General features: G+C 39.4%; 1 protein-coding gene and 1 long non-coding RNA gene across 2 annotated transcripts in view; one reads left to right on the top strand and one right to left on the bottom strand.

The window, feature by feature from the left end:
- Nucleotides 1-10742, bottom strand: part of fn1a (fibronectin 1a) — a 31387-nt gene extending 20645 nt beyond the window's left edge. The window contains exons 1-16 of the mRNA XM_079618350.1: nucleotides 10424-10742; nucleotides 10099-10224; nucleotides 9814-9951; nucleotides 9582-9713; nucleotides 8969-9106; nucleotides 8504-8662; nucleotides 7310-7507; nucleotides 7019-7201; nucleotides 6140-6316; nucleotides 4217-4372; nucleotides 3995-4123; nucleotides 3643-3786; nucleotides 1043-1164; nucleotides 739-907; nucleotides 379-564; nucleotides 115-243 (exon numbers count right to left, since the gene is read on the bottom strand). Coding sequence (XP_079474476.1) covers nucleotides 115-243; nucleotides 379-564; nucleotides 739-907; nucleotides 1043-1164; nucleotides 3643-3786; nucleotides 3995-4123; nucleotides 4217-4372; nucleotides 6140-6316; nucleotides 7019-7201; nucleotides 7310-7507; nucleotides 8504-8662; nucleotides 8969-9106; nucleotides 9582-9713; nucleotides 9814-9951; nucleotides 10099-10224; nucleotides 10424-10553 — 2416 coding nt within the window. The 5' untranslated portion in view covers nucleotides 10554-10742. The remainder of the gene's footprint in view (nucleotides 1-114; nucleotides 244-378; nucleotides 565-738; nucleotides 908-1042; nucleotides 1165-3642; nucleotides 3787-3994; nucleotides 4124-4216; nucleotides 4373-6139; nucleotides 6317-7018; nucleotides 7202-7309; nucleotides 7508-8503; nucleotides 8663-8968; nucleotides 9107-9581; nucleotides 9714-9813; nucleotides 9952-10098; nucleotides 10225-10423) is intronic.
- A 7313-nt stretch (nucleotides 10743-18055) lies between these two features.
- Nucleotides 18056-19340, top strand: LOC307001887. Its single transcript, XR_013798354.1, has 4 exons — nucleotides 18056-18103; nucleotides 18176-18245; nucleotides 18342-18414; nucleotides 18489-19340. It is a non-coding gene; the product is annotated as an uncharacterized lncRNA (long non-coding RNA).
- The last annotated feature ends 4460 nt before the right edge of the window (nucleotides 19341-23800 follow it).

The following is a 23800-nucleotide window of genomic DNA, read 5'->3' as shown; positions in this document are numbered from 1 at the left end:
ATGTCAAGTCATATATGGCTTTTCCAGTAGGTTACATTTTTATAATATTATAAAGAGGATGAAAGAGGAAGCGGGAACAAGGAAAACCAAGAAAGACAGAGAGAAAAGGTTCACCTGTAGTCTGGGAAGTGGTAAGGATCAGGTTGGGTTCTCCTTCTCCTGTCACTTCATACACATTCACAGTGTACTTTCTTCCTGGGAGAAGTTCACTGATGTTCACGGATGTAGCCGTATGAGGAAGGTCTGGAAACGGATAATCAAGTTAACATTACCAACATTGACATATTTAACTTTCACAAAAATTATTGTGGACAAATGAGATTTACTAGTCTCATTTGACTAAAACAATGCCACCACACTTGAGATGCACATACTCACCTAAGACCATGGGCTGTCCTGTCTGGCCTCCCTCCTCACTCAGCTCATATTCCACCCTGAATCCAGACACCGTGTCAGACGCGGACACCCAAGAGATGACGAAACTGCTGGAAGTGATCTCAGTCACAGACTCAGAGGTGTCCACCATCGGAGGGGGCTGGGTGGTATATCCCTCAGAGGTAGCCACTAGGGAAGTTACGGAAAGGGCTACATTAGCAAACATGCTGTTTTTGGATACACCGAGTCCCATTCAAAAACTTGCTGATGAATAATTATTTATGCTTGAAAACTGTGGTTCCACAAATACATGCATGTTTAATGAATGAGACACATAGCCATTAGCACTGTTGAATAACCTACATGAGCCATGCACGGTGGAGAAATCAAAGCGAGTGGTTTCTCTACGTCCGAAACGCAGGATGCTAATGAGTTGGCCCTCGTAAGTGACTCCTTGCTTCAGTCCTGCGATGGTGTATGAGTTCAGATGGCCTGGAATAGTGACCTCCATCCATTGGGTATGGGTGTTTTTCTGTTTAAAATAAGTAGGTTGCAGCTCAACTATCACACACTATTGTGTATTTGATAAATAACTACTCTAATGTAATCAGAATTCAAATTTATTCAAAGAACCACTAAAGTTTATAGTGTCTCAAAAGAGACTTACCGGTCTCCATTTGAGTATGTACTGTGTGATGTGTGCAGAAGCCGGGGCGTTCCATTGGATGGGGTGGGAGTTGGGCTGGTTGCCAGATTCTGATATAAGCACCTGGACTGGACGATGACCACCTGATAAAATATTCAGAATTTAAATCATATTTACAGCCAAGAGCACCCATACTTGCAAATTACAATACGTAAAATATGTCTTGAGAGAATACCATGCCAGTAGCTCATCATGCTAATACTATAAAACAACAAACAGAGTATTTGAACAGTGTTTTCACAACTCGCATATTGAGAACAAACCGAGATGTTTCTGGCCTAAAAAATACATTAAGGTGTTCTAGGAAAGAGAAAAAAAAAATAGTTTGTAGCGTTAGTGTGTTCTGTTCCTTTTGGGAAACGCTGAAATGGGAAACGTAGCACTAGCTTGTGAGATTCTTACCACAGTTTCAGCACTAAGACATGAGGATGAGAGGACCACCACCACAGTCTCAGGCTTTCAAACCTTTAAATCCTGAAACCCTCAGCAACTTATCTGAAGTGATACATCTCTATTATTTACCAACAAAATTTCTCAACACTGTATTTAAAACTCATTTTTCTTCAAGTGTCTTGTAGCCTCATATAGCAATATCCTCAATTGCTCCTGATTTCAATCTGGTCCCCATTTTTCCCAATTACTGCCATGAGGGTAGTCTGTGTACAGCACTTAAAGTTCACTTAGTCTGCATTACGTTCCGCCAGCCTGCACCAGCCTCACTCCCACTGTTCCCAGCCTTCTCACAGCTGGACGCCATTACTGAGGGATATTGCTCTGGGGTTGCTTTCACTCAATGAGCAAAGGGAGCACTTCTGACCCCAACAAGCTCTCACAAAGAGGGAAAACTTTATTAATGCAGACCTTGTCAGATCTTGTGGGGGAGTTCAGTGGTTGTGTATAAATACATATAATTAACAACACATTTATTTTGTGATAAAAAGGAATGGATTAATATAAACAACATACTGTACTGGTCTTTAGTGATGGGCAATATGACTATAACCACGGTAATGGTACAAAAACTTAGTTTTATATCATATTATATGATATTCACTATACCGTCCAGAAGTTTGGGGTCTTCTTTTGGAAGAAATTAAAAATTTTACTCAGCAAAGGATGCATTACATTGATCAAAAGTGACAGTAAAGACATTTACAATATTACAAAATATTAATATTTCAAATAAATGCTGTTCTTTTGAACTTTCTATTCACCAAAGATTTCTGAAGGATCACATGACACTGCAGACTGGAGTAATGACTACTGCAATTTCAGCTTTGCCATCACAAATTTAATTTTACAATATACTAATATATATATATATTGTAATCATATTTTCACAACATGTTTTTCGCAGAGTTTTTTTTTAATCAAATAAATGCAGCTTTGGAGAGCATAAGAGTAACATAAAAAAAAATCAGACCCCAAACTTTTTAAAGGTAGTGTATAGATCACATAACAAACCAACAAATGATAAGACAGCGCAGAACCAGCTGCATATTATCACAATAGGATTCAAAACAATAGTGAATTACAAATATAACTGGATGAGCCATTATTTGAAGTCATCATTAAATAGGCAAAATATGCACAACAGGCCTGGCATGGCATTGTGCAACACGTAAAATTAAAAACACTCCCAAATCAACAAAGCTGTCTAGACTAGAAGAGTATGCTATAGTTTTATTTTTAATCTTGGATGTATTTGTTTTTTACATGACCAGTTAACACGTTTCTGTTAAGCAGTGTATGAGTATACTGATGTCTACATAAAGAATGGCATTCAAGGACAATAAAGTTAAGTTTCTACCGTCATTCCATCCAGCCCTAGTTGTTGCTTTTCCTCTACAAAAGTTCGGAGGCAACCATTAACAATGGGAAGTGCATAATCTCTGAATTACTTTACAGATGCTGTGCAAGCAGAAAAAGTAACAGGTTTGGTTGAAATTCAAACTAATTCTCAACACAGGACGAAAGAAACTCAAAGACAAACAAACAGCGCCAAAAGGGCTGCAGGGGGTGATTTAGACAGCTGTGTTGAGTGGGTGTGTGCCTTTCTCCATCCAGGGAACTTCAAAAGAACAGACGGCAAACACAAGGCACTGGCCCACCCAAATCAAGGTGTGGATGAGGGCATCTTAAAACCAACATCCTTGATTTCAAACGCTGCCAGAGGACGAGCATTTGTCCGTTGTAAAAGAAAAGATCACAAGGAAGAGCAAATCCTAATCACCACTCCAACAAAACACCTGGGAGAAATGGCACACAGCACACTTGCTCTCAGTAAACATCTGGAAGCCTTTGACTTCCAAACCTCTCCCCACCCATGCCCACAAGACTACTTATAGCAGTACACAGTGTGACCCACACTGTGTGCGTGTGTGTGTGTGTGTGTGTGTGTGTGTGTGTGTGTGTGTGTGTGTGTGTGTGTGTGTGTGTGTGTGTGTGTGTGTGTGTGTGTGTGTGTGTGTGTGTGCGCGTGCGAGAGAGAGGGAACATGTGCCTCATAAAAAATAAAAATGTTAAAAAGATCAAAAATCAAAAAGATGCTGTTTACTCACCAGAGAAAGACTGCTGAGGCTCGCAGCTCAGCTCTCCAATGCCATTTCCATAGCAGTGACATCTGTAGTGGATTCCCTGAATGAGTTTTTCCCAGGAATCTCCAATCTGATAGAACACTCTAGTCTCTGGCTCTTGGCACTGATCTGGAAATGGAAATCGGAGTAACACACGGTCATTTTCCAATCATTAGCTCGGTCATTTATAGGGAAAAAGGCTAAAACTGCTAATCCTAAGGCTACAATTTAGAGGAAGAGGCACTCTAATTGTTTCAAGAAAAGTTCATTTAAGCAAATGAAGACAAATTATCCATTTCAGTTCTAATTAATGAAACCATAGATGTGGCTGGCTCACCAATAGCATCACACTTCCAGCGTCCACGGCCTTGACCAAAACAGCTGCAGTTCATCATGTAGCCTTCCTCATGCTGTTTAGTGAAAGTCTGATTTACTTCATAGGTCAAATTATCCACAATGCACTGGTCTGAAAGAAGAAAAGACATGCATGAACAAATAAATAATGGATACAAATTTCCTATAAACTCATCACTCACAAATGGGAGATGACAACGCTCACCTTTGATTTGCGAGTAGGCAATGCAGCTCCATTCCCCACGGCCATTGCCCACACACGTACAGCGCATCATGTGACCCAGAACATCATGGCGTCTGTCCCACTGATCTCCCAGACGATACATCACACCCTCACCAGTGGTACACACCTCCTCATGAGCTGGTGGAAACCCATCAACATCAACATTATTCACAAACCTTCACATTTAAATTATCCTAAAGTCACATTTAAATTATCTTAAGGCGGTTTAGCCAATGAGACAAGAACAACTCTTTTCGTTTTGGAAGCACTTGAGAACTTTTCCCAAAAACAACCCTCTAACTCCTTCAAAAAACAACATTAAAGGCCCGTTCGCATCAAAAACAATAACTATTGTCTTTATTGTTATAGTTTTAGTTATTATCTTTGGTGTGAACGGGCCAATGGGAACTTGGAGTACCTAGGCTTGTCACGATTATCGATTAATCGTTTGATCCTGGTTATTTGATCTAATTGCAATTATTATTACAATGAAATATGGAATGAAGTTTTGAATGGAGGGACAGAAAGCGCTCAGATACAAAAAAAAAAAAAAAAAACTTAATTTGTGTTCCGAAGGCGAGTGGAAGTCTTACGGGTTAGGGAACGACATGAGGGCGAGTGATTAATGACGTAATTTTCTTTAAATCATTAATCACATTTATTTGTATGACAATTAATCGTCAGCACAAAATGCATGATCCTGACAGGCCTGGGAGTGACATTTGTAGCTTTTAAGTTAACACCAAAGTGAATCATTTAGCTTGAGGAAGAGACCAAATCCAGCTAATTGGGTTTTTAAATGGCCAAAAGAGTAATTAGAGGGTCAATTAGGGTCAAAAAGCTCAAACTCAATTCTAATGACCATATATCCATTATAGCTCAAGGCAGTTCCTCACAAACAGCCTCATTGTTTCAACTGGGATATCATTGATTGGTGTATCTGGTTAATAAGAGAGGATGAGAGTGAGGAAATGTCTCCAAGGTTAAGAGTCGAGGAGAGCAGCCAGATATATATGCTTCACTGCCAGCCAGACTCTGGTCCAAAGCCAACCTCTCTCCGTCTGCAGCCCCGCACAGCTGAGGGGCCACGGCTTTCACAGACGGGCAGAAATCTGTGCTTAAACAATAGCTGCCAAGTTTTTAAAGTTCTTTTCCACATTGTTCACATTCAGTACGGCAAGTAATATATTACTTATTATACTGGGGAAAAAACAGTTGATGTATGATAATGGTTCCTGTGTTGAGACAGAAATCCCTACCCCCTACAAAACAAACACGTGAAAGAAACACAAAGAGCAGCTCTGGTTTCAATCTATGTCAGATCACTAAATCTCATAAACTCCCCAGAGTGCGCCTGGCTCTAACTGGCACCTTGGTGACAGAGACACCCATCAAAGCTCAGGCAGAATGAGGTGTTTATGTAAATATGGCTGAATAGGTGCGGAGTGATCTTTATTCCACGTAGTTAACGTCCTCATCTTAACCGTTACCAGATCTTCCCCAACACAGACCACAAGGTAATTGAAAAAGCTGTGAGACACATGACATTTTATATATTCAGTCTTTTTGCTGACATTCCTCAAGTTAGGAGAAGCATGGAATATGGACTGCAACGTTCCTCAATATCTTAGAAGTTTAAGATAAAATTATTTGCTCAATGCACGTTATTAAGATCCAGGGCTGTGTTTCCCAAAAGTTGCCACCAATGGCCTCTACGATCAACTTAGGTCACGATACTATTGAGAAACGCAGCCCTGGATACTTACAGGAATAAATGCCTTTATAAAATTATAGTTCTCTATCTTCTTATGTGCCAAGCTCCAGTCAAGTCCTAACCTGTCTCTCTCTCGCTCTCGCTCTCTCTCTGGCTCCAACATTTATTGCTAGTGTAAAACTGGCACTTACCTGCCATGGGACAGAAGCCAAACCGCTGCTCTTGGTCATAGTTATAAGTTGTTCCACACCATTTCATGCCATCTCTCCTGCCGTCAGCGGTGCAGTCGGTGTAGTTACGGCCGTTGTAGAGGAACGGCAACTGACAGAGTGCACCATTGGAGTTTCCTCCTCTGGTTGTGACCATAACTAAAAATAAAGATATTTACCAGTGAAAAACCGTAGCAGTTCCAAGGAGAGGTTTTGACTTCCAAAAAATGACAGGGATAATCCATCAAAAAGAGCTTGGGGTTAAAAAAAGAGCCTGCTTATGGGTACATGGCTCATTCAGGGCTTGAACCAACAGCCCTGTGCTTTAACCACACCACTACATGACACGAATAATTAAAAAAAGATGTAGATATGGAAAAAAATCGAACGGAAATCAAACTAGATATCCTTTTTTTAAGAATTGCACTAGCAGTTTTAAAGAAATTAATGATTTTATTCAGCAAAACTGCATTAAATTGATCAAAAGTGACATTAAATGCATTTATAATGCTACAAAAATGTATTTCAAATAAATGCCTGTTCTTTACAAAAGGCACCATGGTTTCCTCATAATATTAAGCAGCACAACAGTTTTCAACATTGATATGTATAGTTAGCAATGTTTCTTGAGCACCAAATAAGCATATTAGAGTGATTTCTAAAGGATCATGTGACTGAAAACTGTAATGAGGCTGAAAAATCTGATTTAAAAACATATTAAAAATAGAAAACTTTAAATTCTATAATATTTTGCAAAAGTGTTTTTGATCAAATAAATGCAGCCTTGGTGGTCATAACTAAGACACAAATAAAAACCTTACTGAGCCCAATCTTTTGAATGGTAGTATTATATAAACTTACCATGGTTGTTGGTACAGAAGGAGTACTTGTAGTCCTTTTCAAAGTCAGATGAGGTGCTGCACCAGAGCTGCCCATCACTGCGTCCCTCGGACGTGCAGGAGTAGAATGTTTTCCCCATGAACACAAAAGGGAACACACACGGCTGCCCACCTGAGGTCCCACCATACACCTGGGACTGGCTCTCTATGCACACACGAGAAAAGAGACAATGAAACAAAACACTTCTAAGTGAACAGCAGCAGATTCAATCACATAAAACCGCAGACGCACCTGATGAATAAAGACACTAACCTGACTCTTCACAGCTGACACCATTCCCCAAGCACGTACACAACATCTGTTTGCTGCCTTGGGTCTTGATCCATCGCATTCCCAGGGCGTAGGAAATGCCTGCGTCTGTCAGACAGGATCCCTCCGTGGGGTGTTCAGGCACAGTCTGGGGCTGGAACACACCAGGCTGGACATTGGTCACCACACGAGACCCAGTACCTAGAGCACAAAATACCACATGAGGATACACATTTTGTCTCTACATCCATACACTGATTTTCAACTGATTCTCTCTCGCTCTATATATATATATATATATATACACCGGTATATAAAGATATACAGCTCTCAAATTAAATATGTTGGACATGATGTTCAGTCACGAGACATTTAATGCCACTGACATCCAACCTGAACCATTGGCTCCATATTTGATTTGAAAGCTGCTGTGGAGGGGAAGATCATCAGTGAACAAAGATTTCTGTCTCATGCACAAAGCAATTGTAGGATTTCAAAACACTTAAAAATATAGGGCACATTTTTATTTTCTATGCCAGCGAAACTTTCATAGCAAAGTCATGGAACCGTTGTGAGTTCACTACTCCACACTGTTCAGTGCGTTGCACAGCTTTGCACAGATTTAAAAGTCCATCAGCTAAATAAAACAGACGGTGTATACCAAAGAAGTAGACTAATGGGTAATTTGGGAGCAGACGCGAGATACATCCATATTCTGAAATAAACACCTACAATAGCTTATTTCTCTGGCACGCGTAGTTAGCCATAGTAAACCTACTGTATGTCGACACAGAAGAAGGCCCTGTCTAGGGCCTGTACGGTGTAAGGCACAGTAAGTGTGTGGAGAACAGAAGTGAAATAATAAACTAAATGGATGGAGTTCGCTACTCCTTCAATATTAAACCAAAAAAATGAATGAACGAATGATATACAGATTTTCTTTGTGAATATATTTTACAATTTATCATTTTAAAATATAGTTGTAATTTTAGTAATTTTGTTATGTCCTTTTGTCATTTAGTATTTTAATTATTTCTATTTAGGTTTCATTTGTTTTATTTTCGGTTTAGTTTCAGTAATTTTAGTAATAGAACTTATTTTATTTCAGTTAGGCAAGATTTCAACTTTTTTTATATTAATCTAATATTTTAATTTTATTCCGTTTCATTTCTTTTTTCAAAAATGTGAGGTTCTCACCCAGGCTAGTGGTGTGCAGTGATGCATGTCTCTCGCACTTCCACTCTCCACGTCCATTTCCAGTACACAAACACTGTAGCACATGTCCACGAGAATCTGTCTTGCTCCACGTGTCTCCGATCCGGTAAGAAGTGCGTGTGTCCTGGTCGTTACAGCGGTCTGTGATGCACACACAATCATACAATGCAGATGTTTCTCATCAGAAACCATGTTGCGGTTCTTCATCACTAACAAAATAACTGATTAAGCTCTTCTGGGTACACAATTGTTTAATAAAACACAGTAAAGTTAAAGTTTTTCCCTCTTCTGCCCAGTTAAAAAAGCTCTTGCGCTGATGCCAGAGGTTTGAAATGCACTTTGAGTGGATAATTAAAGTGAAATCCAGTTGGACAGATGGAAGACTGGGAAAGGGAGTTTTGTGTGGTTTGGACTGTTCCACTATTCTAAAAGGGGTGGAGTTCTTACTTCTGGATGTGCATGTAATACGTCCACTTCCTTCTCCGAGGCAGGTGCAGTCCACCATCATCCAGCCTTGGTAGGGTTTCTCCCAGGTCTCACCAACCATGTAGGACATGCCAGCCGTATTGTCGTAACAGCGCTCCGCTATCAAGCAAAAGAATAAAAAGGGTTTAATAACATGATGTTAATACTACTACTACTAATATGACACATCTCATTTCCCATTAACTTGATGGTTGCAGATTCTTTCTTGTGTCAACATATTTCGTATAGAAACTGGAACTTTGGGCGGGACATATTGAAGGGCCGATAAAAAAAAAAAGTTTGTTATGAACCATGATTTGCTACTTGCTAGTCAATTACAGGTGGTATTAAGGCAAGAGAGATTCTCATTCTAGAGAGCATTTGATTGGACAAGAATCTGTGTAGTGCAGGATGAGTCATCAATTATTTTGGTCCATTATCCTGCAAGTGAAAGTAATTTTTAAACGCATATATCTGCTAAATATAATCTACTAATAATGTTTAAAAGTATACTATCATATATCTCAAAGCAGACACAGAAAAAAAGCCATACAATTATTTTTGCTTTATAGTGTCTTTAAATGCCTAAACTCACCAACAGGTTTGCAGGTCCACTCTCCTTTCCCATTTCCCAAACAGACGCACTCCAGCATGTAGTCTCCAGTGTCATGGGGTCTCTTCCATGTGTCTCCAATCTTGTAGGAGTGCCCTCCCTCATGACAGCGGTCTACAACAGAGCCGTAGAAGGTAAACAGCAGCACAACTCCCAAAAGTATAATTCCCAAAGTGCGGTTAAGTACAGTGAAGGAAAGTTCCAGTCTACCCACTTGCAATGGTGCAACTGATTTTCCCTCTGCCAGAGCCAATGCAAGTACAGTCCCAGATCATCCCATCCTTGGGCCTCTCATAAGTCTCTCCAACCCGATAGGAGCGAGTGTTTACTTTATCATAGCAGGTCTCTTCAGCTGGGGAAAGAAATGGACTCTTTGTTCTTCATACTATTCAGTACTTCAAACGTAACTTGTCGTATATGGTTATTAATTCAACCAAGTCAAGAAACCTTAATTCCAGTGATGTGTCCCACATAATAAAACCAATGTAAAGGCACTCACCATCAGGCTTCGATTTACACTTTATACCAGAAACTCCATGACAAGTGCAGATCAGTGTGCTCCCCAGATAACTGCGCTCCCATTGCTCTCCAACTCCATACAACTGACTATTTTCAACACAGCCTTCTGCAGAGGACACAACAAAACCCTTCTGAGCTCTACAATATTTTAACTTTCTCAACAAAAAACAACGATCACACAAAGAAAAAACGAATCCCTAGAGTTCATTTTCCAGCTTTTAATTAACTATTTGCGTGCGTAAAACCACTTAATTGCCCATTTCAAAACAATCAATACAAAAACAAACAAATGGAGGACCGCATACCTTGGGACACGGATGACACCGAGTGTTCCTGAGCTTGTCTCCTATGTTTCCCCGTTCCTTTCGGCATACACTGCACAGTGCAGGCGAGCAAAGCCACTGCCAACGCCGTGCCCAACGGGCCACCGGTCATTTTCACAGGTGAGATGAAGCAGTATACCAGTAGTCAAGCCTTCCTTTCCTAGCAATGGAGGTTCGAGGAGACGCAGTAATACACTGGCTGCGGGATTCAGGGTCACTAGCCGCTTTCAGTCTCCAAGTTCCCTCTGTGTGTTTCACTCTCTATGCGTCCTGCCCCTCCAGCTCTTGCGCACACCTCTGCGGAGAGCTCAGATGTGCGGAGCGCTTTTATTTGACCTCAACATTCCGCCCTGGAGGAGGAACTACCCGTGCACACGCGTATGAGAGCGTCGACCAGCCATGCACACAGACACCCAATCTGAAGCTCGCTTTTTGCGTAAAAAGTTTAGGATGATACTGAATCCAAAGCTAGCGCTTGCAAACAAACACTCTCAGTGTAGTGTACTTGGCTTTTGTTTTATAAATATTGTTAATCCAACACGTCAGTGTTCAATAATGACCCAAATCTCTCCGTTTAAGGAAGCCTTTGACTGTACTAATCTAATAGAGATCATGCTACAGTTGGAGTGCATGAATGTCCAATGTCCCGTTCACAGATGGTTCAGGGCTGCACCCATCTGAAACCAATTAGACAAACTCTTAACTTTAATAATACTTCCCTGGTGGTAAAATTAAGTCATTCTCAGTTTACTGTCACCCTTAAAAAATGCATAAAGATTGAAAGAGGACTTATACCACAGATGTAAACTGGTAAATAAAAGACAAATAATTTCAGTTCTGAGTTTACATGGCTATTAGTTAACTTCCCAACATACTAAAAGTATTGAATCCTCATAGACTCTATCGTTGCTAATATATATATATATTTTTTATTGTCCTCTTTATGTTTAGGAAGCCATTTTATAAATGTAATACACTTGCTGCCTTCATTTTTTAAGTACAATCAACTTGGCTGTGTAAATCATGTCAACTTAAATTAAAAAATTATGTTTAAAATGGCTTAACTTATTTGGATGAGTTGAAGTAATGTAAAAACATATGTTGTCATATCATGATTTGAAACAATTTTCAGAACAATTAATAAATACATTGCAAAATTGCAACTATGGGCTTTCAGGGTTGCAAAATTGCTTTGACTTCTTGGCTTGGACTTTGTTTAGACATTTTTCCACCAAACTAGGAGGCTGAATTTTGAATATGTTCATCCAAGGCAACCTGATGACACTTTATAAAGCTCCAAAACCTTGCATATTCTACACTCACGGACCCCTTGTAAAACACCTGCAAATGCATATAAGTGCATCTGCTTTGACCTTTTTAAAAGTCTTCCCATAAGTCTGAAACTCCAGTATGTTGTCAATAATATATAAAAAACAAAAAAAACACTGGACCCGCAATGTTTTATTTTTTGCTTCGCTTAGAAGATGTGTCTCAAATGTTCACAGGCTGATATTTGGGGTGATGTAATCATTTCAGTGGGGAAACACATTGGGAATTAAGAAAGAATGTATTACAGATTACTACAGTATATGTTCCAAACATGATAGCAATGGTGTCAGTAAGCAGTGACCTTGCTGTGATCTTATATATAGGCTATACAGTTTGCTGTGAGGGTACAGTAAATACAGTAACAATGTTTTTCTTTCTAACTTTTCTGCTACTCACAGCTTGATGGATCTAGCTCTGTCTATATCTTATCTTTAAGGCATCTTGCAGGTCATTCAAAATGCAGGACTGATGTCAACACCCTCTCATTTTAAAACTGTACCCTTCTCGCTCTATGAATGGAGATCACTATGCTGACAGAGCTCCCATTTAAACATCATCAGACTTTTAGAAACTGCTTTCTGAGCTTTCTGTGTTTGCAATAATCATACCACCATGTAGTTCAATCATATGATGAGATGAGACAGATTGCTGTTTAATAACAGGTGACTCAGTGATTTCCAGGCCAGAGTTTGACTCATGCTTTATTCTACATGTCTGTCTCCCCGCTGCTCCCTCAGTCTCTCTTTCTCCTCCCCCAGGATAAGTGTAATCTATGCGTATGAGCTGATATGCAAGATATCTCTCTCTCTCTCTCTTAATGGGCTTATAAAGACTTCTGTCCACAAAGTTTTAACGACATTTTGCTGCTCTTTAAACATCTCAGTTAATCCAGTTTTCTCCTTTGAATTTGGATGACTCTCTCTATGTTCTCTTGTGGTTTCTCAATGCAGCCCACCTTGTCATCGATGAGGAACATGGTCTGTATGAATCAGTTTTCATTTGGTTTCTCTGTATCTGAAACCACTGGCGGTAGTGAGTGGCAAATAAGTTCTTGTTTGGGGGATTTTTGTGGAAATGGGAGAAGTTACAGAGATTGAACCTAAAGCTGCTGCGTCATGGAGGTCAACGCATGCAGAGTGAACCTATGAGATCTGACTCCACTAACAATATGTGAGCACATCTGGCTGCATTTGCTATGACTCAATGAATGACTCAAAGCCAGTTTTTTTTTTTTTGTGCATAGCTGCACAACAATATTACAGAAACATCCATAGGTCATGAAAATGTTGGCAGTTGACAGATGTGTTCAGGAAAGACAGTTCTCAAATAAAACAAGTTAGCATTTTAGCCCTTCCGGTTTCGTTGTCCTGAAGTCAATGAGTGTTTTTAATAGTAAAAAAAAAAAATTGAAATAAGGTCTGTGGTTAACGCAAGCTCAAGATATTTTCACGGTTTATTCTACGATATGAAATACATCACTGGCATCAGTAATACCCTCTTGTGATTTTTTAAAAGCTTTTACTTTTCTTGAAATAAGCGGTAGCTAAGAAGTGGCTAAATGGGACTACTGTCGGGACATTAAACAAAGACTAAAAGAGTTAGTCGGAAGCTTAGTGATGGTGATGTTCAAGTTTGTTTGACTTCTGCCGATTGTATTTATGCTCCAAAAATTCATAAAAACTGTGTTAATTTGCGAAGATTATCATGATGAACAAAACATGTAAGAATCATAATTTTCTGCAATAATCCAAAAGCCATTGGAAAAATCCTATTGGGTTTTTGACTAACCAGGGTAATGCAAACCTCTGGACTGGCCTACACAAATACTTCATCCCTGCACCACTTTATGTTGATTTGCTGCTCAAGAAACATTTCTTATCATTATCAATTTTAAAAGCAGTTGTGCTGCTTAATATTTTTGTGGAAACAGTGCTACTTTTTTTTCAGGATTCTTTAATGAATAGAACGTTAGAAAAGAACAGCATTTATTTGAATATAAATACTTTGTAACAATATAAAATGTCTTCTCTTTTGATACATTTAATGCATCCATGCTGATAAAGCCAGTAAAAGTTTTGTAAAAAAAAGTCTTTTTTTTTTATGGCGCCCACTAATAAACAACGTTCCCAGAAGTCCCCATATAACGCATCACATTTGATTAGATTTAATAAAAAAAAAACTTTTATTTATCATTATGTGGCCTTCTGTTTTGCCACGTTGACAAACAGTTGAAGAAATTTCAGTCTTTGCCCAATTATTCCTCTGTACTTTCACGCTTACTGCTCACATAGAAACATCTGCCAGGGAATATTTCCAACATGGCCACCCAGCGAACTGATGTGGCTTAAAGGGACAGGACTTTGGTAACGGCTAGTCTAAGCTCTTTGTAATCTCGACATCTCTGCTGCAGTGTATGACATCATTCTCCCAGAGGACAGGGGCGGGGTACAGCTGCAACCCCCATCAGTTTTACCCAGACATCTCTAAACTCCTGCAACCCCCACAGAATCTACAAAATCACATCTAACTGCTGCTTTCTGCCTCCAAACTGAATTTATTTTGCCATCTGATATAGTTGTGGCTCTGTTGTGGACTTAAGAGGGATGTGTGTGTATTATGGGAACTAATATAAAAGTTTCTATTTGATCCTAAAATGTGTGCAGTTTAAATAAAAAAAATACTAATCATAGCACAACACTTGTGTGGAATAGTTATTACACTGCAAAAACTTAGTAAGTTAGTAAGTAAGTTAACTAAAAAAAAAAGAGTAAGTGTTTGTTATGCCTTACGATTTTAAGTTTAGTCAACTCAAATATCCAAGTCACTTTGTACAATTTTACATTTCAAGTTGACTAAACTTAAAAAAATTTAAGGCAGCACGAATACTTATTCATTTTATTTTACAGTATATCAATGGATCTGCAAGAAGTGGTCTCAATGACAAGGGGCAGAGGAAGACTCAAATTTATAAAATTACTTGCCAGAGGAAGTTACAAGTCGGTTAGAGGGGCGTTTGTTTATTTCAACAAACTCTCCATCACGCCAAACCGGCTTCTGTTCTGATGTCATTATTGTCTGTGTGTCTCTCTGCATGTTAGTGTTCATGTGTGTGCCTGTTTTTTTTTTTTTGTGTGTGTTTTTTTTTTTTTATTGAGCTCCAGAGAGGTCAGAGGGTAAAGGGGAATTATGCTCATGAGAGATCTGGACATGTCTCAGGGATCTAAAAGACACATATACCATCTTTACTTACTTTTTATCACCATGACAACCCAGATGTGCATTTAGTCTGTCATGTCTCAGAATTTCCTTTCCATAGCCTGAAAGTCTGCACAGAGGACGGAGGTTATCCCTAGTTACAGCAAAACACGCATAGAACTTCCGCGACAGGAATGCTTACTAAGTTGTTGAGTCATTAGGAAAACTCCTACAGAAAAGAAAGTGGCTGATGTTTGTGGGCGGAAGTTCATAGACTGTCCTACACCCCTGAGATTTGTGAGTCAGAACAGAATCTGCTAGTGGTTAGTGAATGGGCTATGGTCTGCCCTTTCGTTCCTTAACCCTCATGTTCTGTTTGGACTACCTTCACAGTCTTATGTTTGTGTCCCAGAGACCCCAATAATTCATTTGCAAATATAACTTATAATGCATTTAACCAGATATTTTTTTAGCTTTAAACCTCTGTTATATACTCAATGCAATTGTCAATAATGTGTATTTTATCCAATTCGGGGCCGTCAGTATGGTGGTGCAACTAGTGCGACTCCTGCTTCGCGAAAGGACAGAGGGGGGGAAGGACACCCCACTCCCATTCCCCCAAAGGGCGATCGCGAATGAGGGGGAAATAATTCAACCCCCATTGCAAATTAGGTTTATTGGCAAAAATTTCAGCTGTTTGCAATGGACAAATCCAACAAAAGTAATTGAAATAGCTCAACACAACAGATGTTTCAAGTGGTTTCCCCAAATTCAACTGAAAATGCAGGCTCTTCTGCAGGCTCAAAATTATTCAGACCCCTGAACAGAATCCCTCACAACAGCACAAATCTCCAAGACAGGTGTTGTCTCAAGCACACTTCATGCAACTAATCAAGGGCTTCATTAGTTGCACCAGGTGTGCTTGAGCTAGAACACTTGAAATATCTGAACTGGCTAGGTTTGTTGAGTGTCAGGTTTGACTGCATGTTAGACATATGGCTAAGTCAAAAAAATGGTCCAAACAGTTAAGAGAAGATATTATCACCCTTCACAAATAAGGAACAGGATACAAAAAGATAGTGAAGGCACTAAATATTCCTAGAGACACAGTTGGAAGCATAGTTTTGAAGTCTCTGCTTGCACAGTAAGGTGCATACTAAACGCATGCCAGAACTCTAAGATAGCCTACATCCCTAATGACCCAAAAGCACAATAAATTTCGGCTCCAATTTGCTCAAAATCATATAAATAAGCCACAGAGGTTTTAGGATTCTGTTCTGTGGAACGATGAAACAAAACTGGAACTTTTAGCCCCTATGGATCAGTGGTATGTCTGGAGGAAGAAGAAAGAAGCATATGCTGAAAAGAACACTCTGCCTACAGTTCAGCATGATGGTGGCTCATGATGTTCTGAGGCTGCTTTGCATCCTCTGGCACTGGAAACCTGCAGCGTGTGGAAGGCAAGATGGATTCATTGAAGTATCAGAAAATCCTAGGAGAAAACTGAAGCTTGGTCGTCATTGGACCTTACAACAGGACAATGAACACAACCATACCTCAAATTCCATCAAGGCCTGGTTGCAGAAGAAGTCCTGGAAGATTCAACAGTAGCCATCACACTCACCTGATCTCTGATGGGATTTGAAGAAGGCGGTTGCAGCACGCAAACCCAATAATATTACTAAACTAAAGGCTATTGCTCATGAGGAATGGGTTAATATTCCTAAGAAACGCTGCCAGAAGCTGGTGTGGTAATACATCTAGTTTGCAGCAGGTCATAACAGCAAAAGGGTGTTCTAAGTTTCAAAGATGCCTGCCATGAAGGGGTTGAATAATTAGAGACGGCAGAAGTCATTCAAATTTGCATTTTCAGTTGAATTTGGGGAAACCACTTGTTGTGTTGAGCTATTTCAATTACTTTTGTTTGATTTCTTCATTGCAAACAGCTAAAGGTCTGTACATTTTGGCAATAAACCTGATTTGCAATGGGGATTGAATCATTTAGATTACAACTGTAGCGCTTAAGATAGCAATCAAATTCAAACTTCAAAAATAAATGAGGATTGCAATGCTGTAGCAGATTGATTAATACAAATGAATACAAAAATGTTAATAATAATAATAACATATTATTAGTACTAAAATTATTTGTAATAGTATTTTTTTCAGGGAACATTAAGACCTAAACAGAAGTACAGTATATTAGAACAGTAACAGCATGAAATGTTAGAGTTAATTGGATTAGGAAAAGACAAAAAGTCTCAGTGTGATACTTTTGAGTATCAAAGGCATCAGAAATGTTGACTTCGGACATGGGGATTTATAAAGAGAGGCTTCAAATATATTATATATTATGCATTTCTTACAAAAGAAAAGTTGCCCAACACATGGGGTGGAGTGGACAAACCACAAATGCAGTGTTTTGCAACAATGGAAATGTTTTGTGGAAAGAGGAATGGGCGGAGGGGAAAACTGCTCAAATGAGGCCAGGGTGAATCCAGAGCCCCTGCTGAGATGATAAGGTGACCCTTTATCCCCGATGAGAGGCGCCTTCACCACTGATCCCAATCTCATCCCAGACAGCCCTCTTTCACAAAACAATGGCTGGTTATTTTTGTCCTGGCAGATGATCTGATATAGACAGGTCACTTTTACCCAGCTCTACACCTACACCTGCTTTTAGTCCACCATTCCACCAGAGCTGCAAGCCCAGCTAAATGAAGTTTGAGAGGGAGGGAAACAGTCTTTGGCTGTGTTCTCTCCTATCCTGTTTAATGAGCCTAAATCATCCGCAGATAAAAGCATGGGAGGCAGTTCTTAGAGTGCATTACTCTGGACCGACAAAGTAATGTTTGTCTATCTAAGGCATAAATCTCACAATAACACTGATTAAGACTTTTTTCTTTTATATCCTGGATTAACTTTAATAGCTATCACATATACAAGAACATCTTAACCTTATATAGTAATACTGTATGCTAAATGTAAACTGACGCATGTGTGGCAGAATTAGGTAAGTGGCTGACAGTCCTGGTGTCCTATCAGGAAAGAGTACGGTCTATTTAACGCTGGTTGGCTGTACTCTGAGATGCGTCATGTCTTGTCCTCCCCCTCCTGCGTCATCCACTATCGCCTCAGGTATGTGCTGGTAGCGGGTGGTTTAAATCATGTGTTTAGAACGCCACTGATATGTTATCTTTTTAATTGTAGCGTTTCATTTAAGCACTTGTCTGACGGTGCATTTTCATCAGCTCAGAATAGGTGTTTGCCCACCCTTCAGGTATGTAAACTGTCCCTGTATTGAGTGGTGGTTATGATGGCGTGTGGTATACTGAGTCGCTATGTCACTGTTAATGCGTTGCTTCCTGTACCCCAGTTAATCGGTGGTTGTGATGATCGCGGTAAATAGTAGCCTGTGGGGATTTCATGTGGGGTAATGTCGTCTTTTGGTAAGTGTCATGTAAGATGTTTGTAAGGTTGTAGTGGAAAGAGAGGCACTAACATCCCGCTGCTTCTCTTTAAGGCGTTCGTGAGGCGCAGGTCCTCCCTTTCGTCCTCCGGACCATTGTGCTGGTTCTCTGCACAATCTCCCTCTCGTTCTTCCGTGTTTCTACGAACTTGAGTCCACCTGGATAACCAGTGTCCCTCCGTGTCGCGCTGATCGTGCCGGCGGGAATTCATAAGGGCACAGGATTATACCGTCTACTTCTACTTCCTTTCGTTTTTTTGTGTGATTAGAAAAGTTGATTAATAATAATAATTGACTGTTATTAGTACGAGAACCAGTGTGTGTGTGCACACGCGCGTGTATGTGTGTGTGTGTGCTGCACCAGCTCTATCTACTGTGATTCTTTTTCTCTTTCTTTTGGTCAGCTGTGTTTATTGTTTAGATTTTGGTTCTGTAACTACTGTTGTGTGTTGTTGTGGACCTTGATTATTATATTTTTTTGGATAAACAAATTCAGCTGTTTATCTTGTTTCTCCCAGGAACTGAGGTGACCAGGCGGGAGGACCCCCGAGTGCATTTGTGGTGGTGGTAGTGTTGCAGTGAGTGACACCTTTTGGAGTGCTTGCGTGTATGATCCAAGTGCACGGTGACGTGTGTGTGTGAGTAGAATTACGCTTTTGGAAAAGCCATTAAGTGGTCCTTCCGCCGGTAAGCTCAGCCTGGTTTTGGTTTGTTTTACTTTTTGTTTGACAAACTCCTCCTACCCTCGTGGGTAGAGGACTATGTCGGTGTGTGCCACTCATATTGCCCCCTTGTGAGCACCTGTTTTTGTGCCTTGACATTTGTGCATTGAGCGCTGTGCGCCTTTGTTTTAAAAGAAGATACTGTTTTTAACTATTTTTGTATGTCAATAAAAGACCTTTTTGTAATTATGTGTACTCTTGTCTCTAACCTCCCTGACACACACGAACCTGTGTGACCTAATGCTAACCGCTGGGTTACTTAGATATTCCCTGATTTATTCAGGGTGGCGTAGTCGACAATTATCACCATAAGCAAAGTAACTTATTGAAATCCTGTACCGCTCCGCTTCGCCACACATGGTTTAGAGAAGAACATTTTAGGAGAAGCATTTGAGTAAGGCACATTGAACATAGAAGTTGATATTACATATAACAATACATAACGACTCTTTCAAACTGTTATATTTATAATTCAACTCATGCTGACAAAGACATTAGTCGCTGGTGCAAACTGATCAATGGCAACTATATATTAAAGCAGTGTTTAAAGCCCTAATAGGTGCGTAAGTACTTGTTTGCTTAAGATTTATGAGTTTTTGGACCTTTAAGGAAAATCTAATCTTGTTAGTTCCTGGCATGTGGTATGGAGAGTTCCTTAATATGTTTTTGTTTCTCAGACGTTTCCCAGAAGAGTCCTGCTAGATATTCCTGGGGGTTGATTTTAAAGGATAGTGAGAAAGATGCATTTCAGGAAAACTGGCAAATATTGTAAGGATTTTGAAACCGATAACAATAATTCAGTACAGACTCAAGCACACTAAACTCTATAAACTACACAAACCATTGAAATGAAGGATGTGCATGAGTGGAACTATTACTCAGTGCCATAATTCAACCAATGTTATGTCATAGAACAGCGTCTGTGGGCAATTTGAGTGGAAATCCTGAGACACGGATAAACACCTGCACGTCATTCCAGATGGTGCTGCGGATCTGCAGCGCTAGTAATGAGAGCATTTCCTTGCGCTGGAAAGCCAATAGCGTAGAGTGACAGGCATCAAGAGGAAAATTTGTGGAGTTCTTTATTGCTATAGCACTCTGAATCATTACATTTCCATCTTCAAAAGGATTCGTACACCACCCACTAGGGTTGGAAAGTTGGATGAATCTCCCAGAAGGAATTTAATTCAAAATGACAAAAACATGGTTTGTCTTGTCAATGAATCTCTCTGTGTCATTGTACAATTAGGGAATGACATCATGTTGTCAACTGTTGTGGTGTGAGATAAATCATAAATCCCAGACTGGGATATAAGGACATCACATGATGCCAAAAAGACATTATTAAACAGTTGGTTGGAACTGCACTCCAAAAGTGTTCATGTTTATTATACCAGTATTGGGATTATTTTTCTTTGTATCACTTCACTTGTCTGGGTGCGTGTCAATCAGCTCCATTTTATCGTGTACATGAATCCAGGCACTGGTAAGGACCCTGACTCACTACACATTGGGAAAGTGATTACTCCATTTTCTGTGACAATGAATGTCATTGTACAACGTTGTAGAACGTCACTACTGGTATTAATCATTAACACATTGTTCTGTTATATATCCTTACAACATTTATATGTGTCCACTACCTGTCTAACAATGTATGTTACTGTAATGCTGACATATAAAAAAAATGTCTTTTAAATTCTTTCGGTTTCCGGTAAGGGAGCATAGTGAGCATTGATACTCCCTGGTTTTGCGGTGCATTGTGATATTTTTCAGGGAGCAAACGTTCCAGCTTTTTGAAATGGAACTAGTTAAACTTAATTTTCTTGTTTGAAACATAAAATAAACTGCCTTCTTTTTTACAGAATTGTTATATAAAACCAATATCAATCCTACTGTTTTTGTGTGATTGTCTTTCACCATTTAAATTTTACTTTTTACGTGTTTTGTTATGCTCAGACTTATTAATCATTGTCAAGTCATCCTAATATAAACATATTCTCAGTGGTTTCCCAGGATTGCAAATGTTGACTTCTAAAGTAGGCATGAAATGAAAATTCACCATCTCTAGTATAGATCTTATTGTGAATGATTCATTTATGCATTAAGTAATTTTTTTTTCAAGAACAAAATTCTTACCTTGTATTTTTTAAATACAAATGTCAACTTGATCGCTGCCGTTCTCCAATCATTTTGTCTGCTCAAACCCCGCCCTTTTCTCAAAATCAACAGCAAGCTTGCATTTGGATCTGCCTCCATCCAATCATCTACTGATGGATAGAGCCAAAATTAACTAAAACTATCCACATCCAACTGTGAGTGTAAATATGGTGCTGAAAGATCTCCCTAAATATGTTTCAGGTTTAATGTTCTAGGTCATTTTGGGTCCTGTTACAGTGGTGCCATGTGGTAGTGGGTATGCCATAAGGTCTTACATATGGCATACCAATAAATCATACAGAGACAGTATTTTACATTGTCAGACCTTATAATAAACGTGTGCCACCCAGTTTTTCACAGGTCTATCAAATACGTATTTAAATAATTATTTTATAGTATAAATGATCTGTTGCACCATAGGACAGTTTTAGGGGTTAGCCTTGAAGACTGTTTCCCATTTGTTTGCACAAACTGAGGTCAAAATGACTGTTATTCGTATAAATTACATGTCATTGAATTCTGTGCATAGACACCCCTAAACACATTTGATTACAAATTCCATGGACCAATTTTGTGTAAAATGCTGTTATATGTGATTAACTTTTATAAATGATATAAAGTTTACTGTTTTTTTGTGTTTTAAACACCACATCTATCAGATATCCAGTCATCATGGGTGTAAACGGCGATCTGTCTCACATGACATTCGGATCACCCAAGGCGGATGTTAATACCAGGTGTACACAGGGGAGGGCCTTAGGGTCCTGGGCTAACGGGCCCACCATGTCTACAAAGCGGCCTCACCCACCTGTCTGTAAGGCCTTACTTAAACCTTCTTCCTGTTTAATTTATTACATGTTTCGTGAGATGCCTGCAGATGAAAGGCTCCGTTATGTTTTATCACCATCTGTTTGATGTGTGTGTGTGTGTGTGTGTGTGTGTGTGTGTGTGTGTAACGCTGAGAGACGTTGAAAACAGACAGTGCGCTGAGGTGTAGGTGCTTTCTGAAAAGCATTATTCAGTATTAAATTGAGGGGTGGCACTGTGGTAGTGTGCAGTGGTATAAGGTCTGTTTTCCTTATAATGGCAACCAGTAACAATCGCCATCTTAAAGGGATAATATATCAAAGTATCCTCTATTATGTTGCACAGGAGAGGGTATGTCATACATGTTTGGAACAACATGGCACAAAACTAAATATTTGGGTGACCTATGCTTTTAAGCGAGACACGTTACTCCCAAAGCATCTCACTTATGACAGTGAGAATCTGAAGTGTTGTTTAAATGACTTATACCATTATAATCTTCCAAAATGATGAAGACTGGCCTGTCTATAGTGCCCTTTAAAAAAAAAAAAAAAAGGAGAAGTGAAATTGACTTACACAATTGTAACATTTATCATTATTTATTGCTGTCGTGGTTACAGTGAAATCAGCGACAGTCGTTATGTAAAATGACTTGAAACAACAGATGTTGTGGGCGTGTTTGCATTACCTGATTTTTCTAATTCCTTTAGTAAATCAGGCACTAAACCAACACAGATGACCTATTAGCAGTGTCCCTTGTGCAAACACTTGCTCCAGGGGCTGTTCTTGTGATAAGAGTTCATTAGCAGGCTTAGACTTACTTAGAGTGAATAAGATGCATGAGAATGCATTTCTCAGTAAATGCGTTCAGCTTTTGTGGTGTCCATTTTCAAAATCATGCAAGCAAATATGCAGTTTAGATAAACAATTCTATGGTCAGGAACTTCAACACTCTCTTGTGAGGGTTTAAAACTGGAATAAACAACAATGCAAATAAAGAAGCTTAGATAGAAGGTTTAAAAACAAATCTGGGATTTGTAACTAGAAACCCCTGGTAAAAGCCAAAGAACACACATCTGAATGACCACAGAGCAATGACCGCAATACAACAGACCACACACTAATGCAGTTTACACAATGTGTGTACATGGATTAACAATGGTCTTGTCATTGCTCCATTGCCGTGCATTTGCTTGTGTTTGAGTGTATGGGCTATGAAGTGCTAGCTATGATGCTAACTGTAAGCATTGCTCTTCATAGATGTTTTTTCTTTTTTCTTTTTTTTTTTTAAATTATGTTTCAGGAATTGTCAAAGAATTAAAAATTTCATGAAACATTACCTGAAGAGTTCACCATCATTTAGTTGAGGTAGTGAACGCAGCTAGCAGGGAGCTAGCTAGCTCTCTGAACTGTGGCTAGCATTCTGGCAAGGTTCTCTCAAAGTTATGAACAAACATTTTTTTGTCAAATCAAAACATTTTCTTTCTCAAAAAGAAACTTTGATTTTTACTTAAAATGGGCAGCACACTCACACACACACACACACACACGCACACGCACACGCACACACACACACACACACACACACACACACACACACACACACACACACACACACACACACACACACACACACACACGTTACACAGAAATTGAGGGTAAAAATAGGTTTATATG

Source organism: Phoxinus phoxinus (assembly GCF_949152265.1).
Source record: "Phoxinus phoxinus genome assembly, chromosome: 7".
Classification (NCBI taxonomy): domain Eukaryota; kingdom Metazoa; phylum Chordata; class Actinopteri; order Cypriniformes; family Leuciscidae; genus Phoxinus; species Phoxinus phoxinus.
The sequence above is the reverse complement of the archived record's forward strand: the minus strand, read 5'-3'. Positions and strand labels throughout refer to the sequence as shown.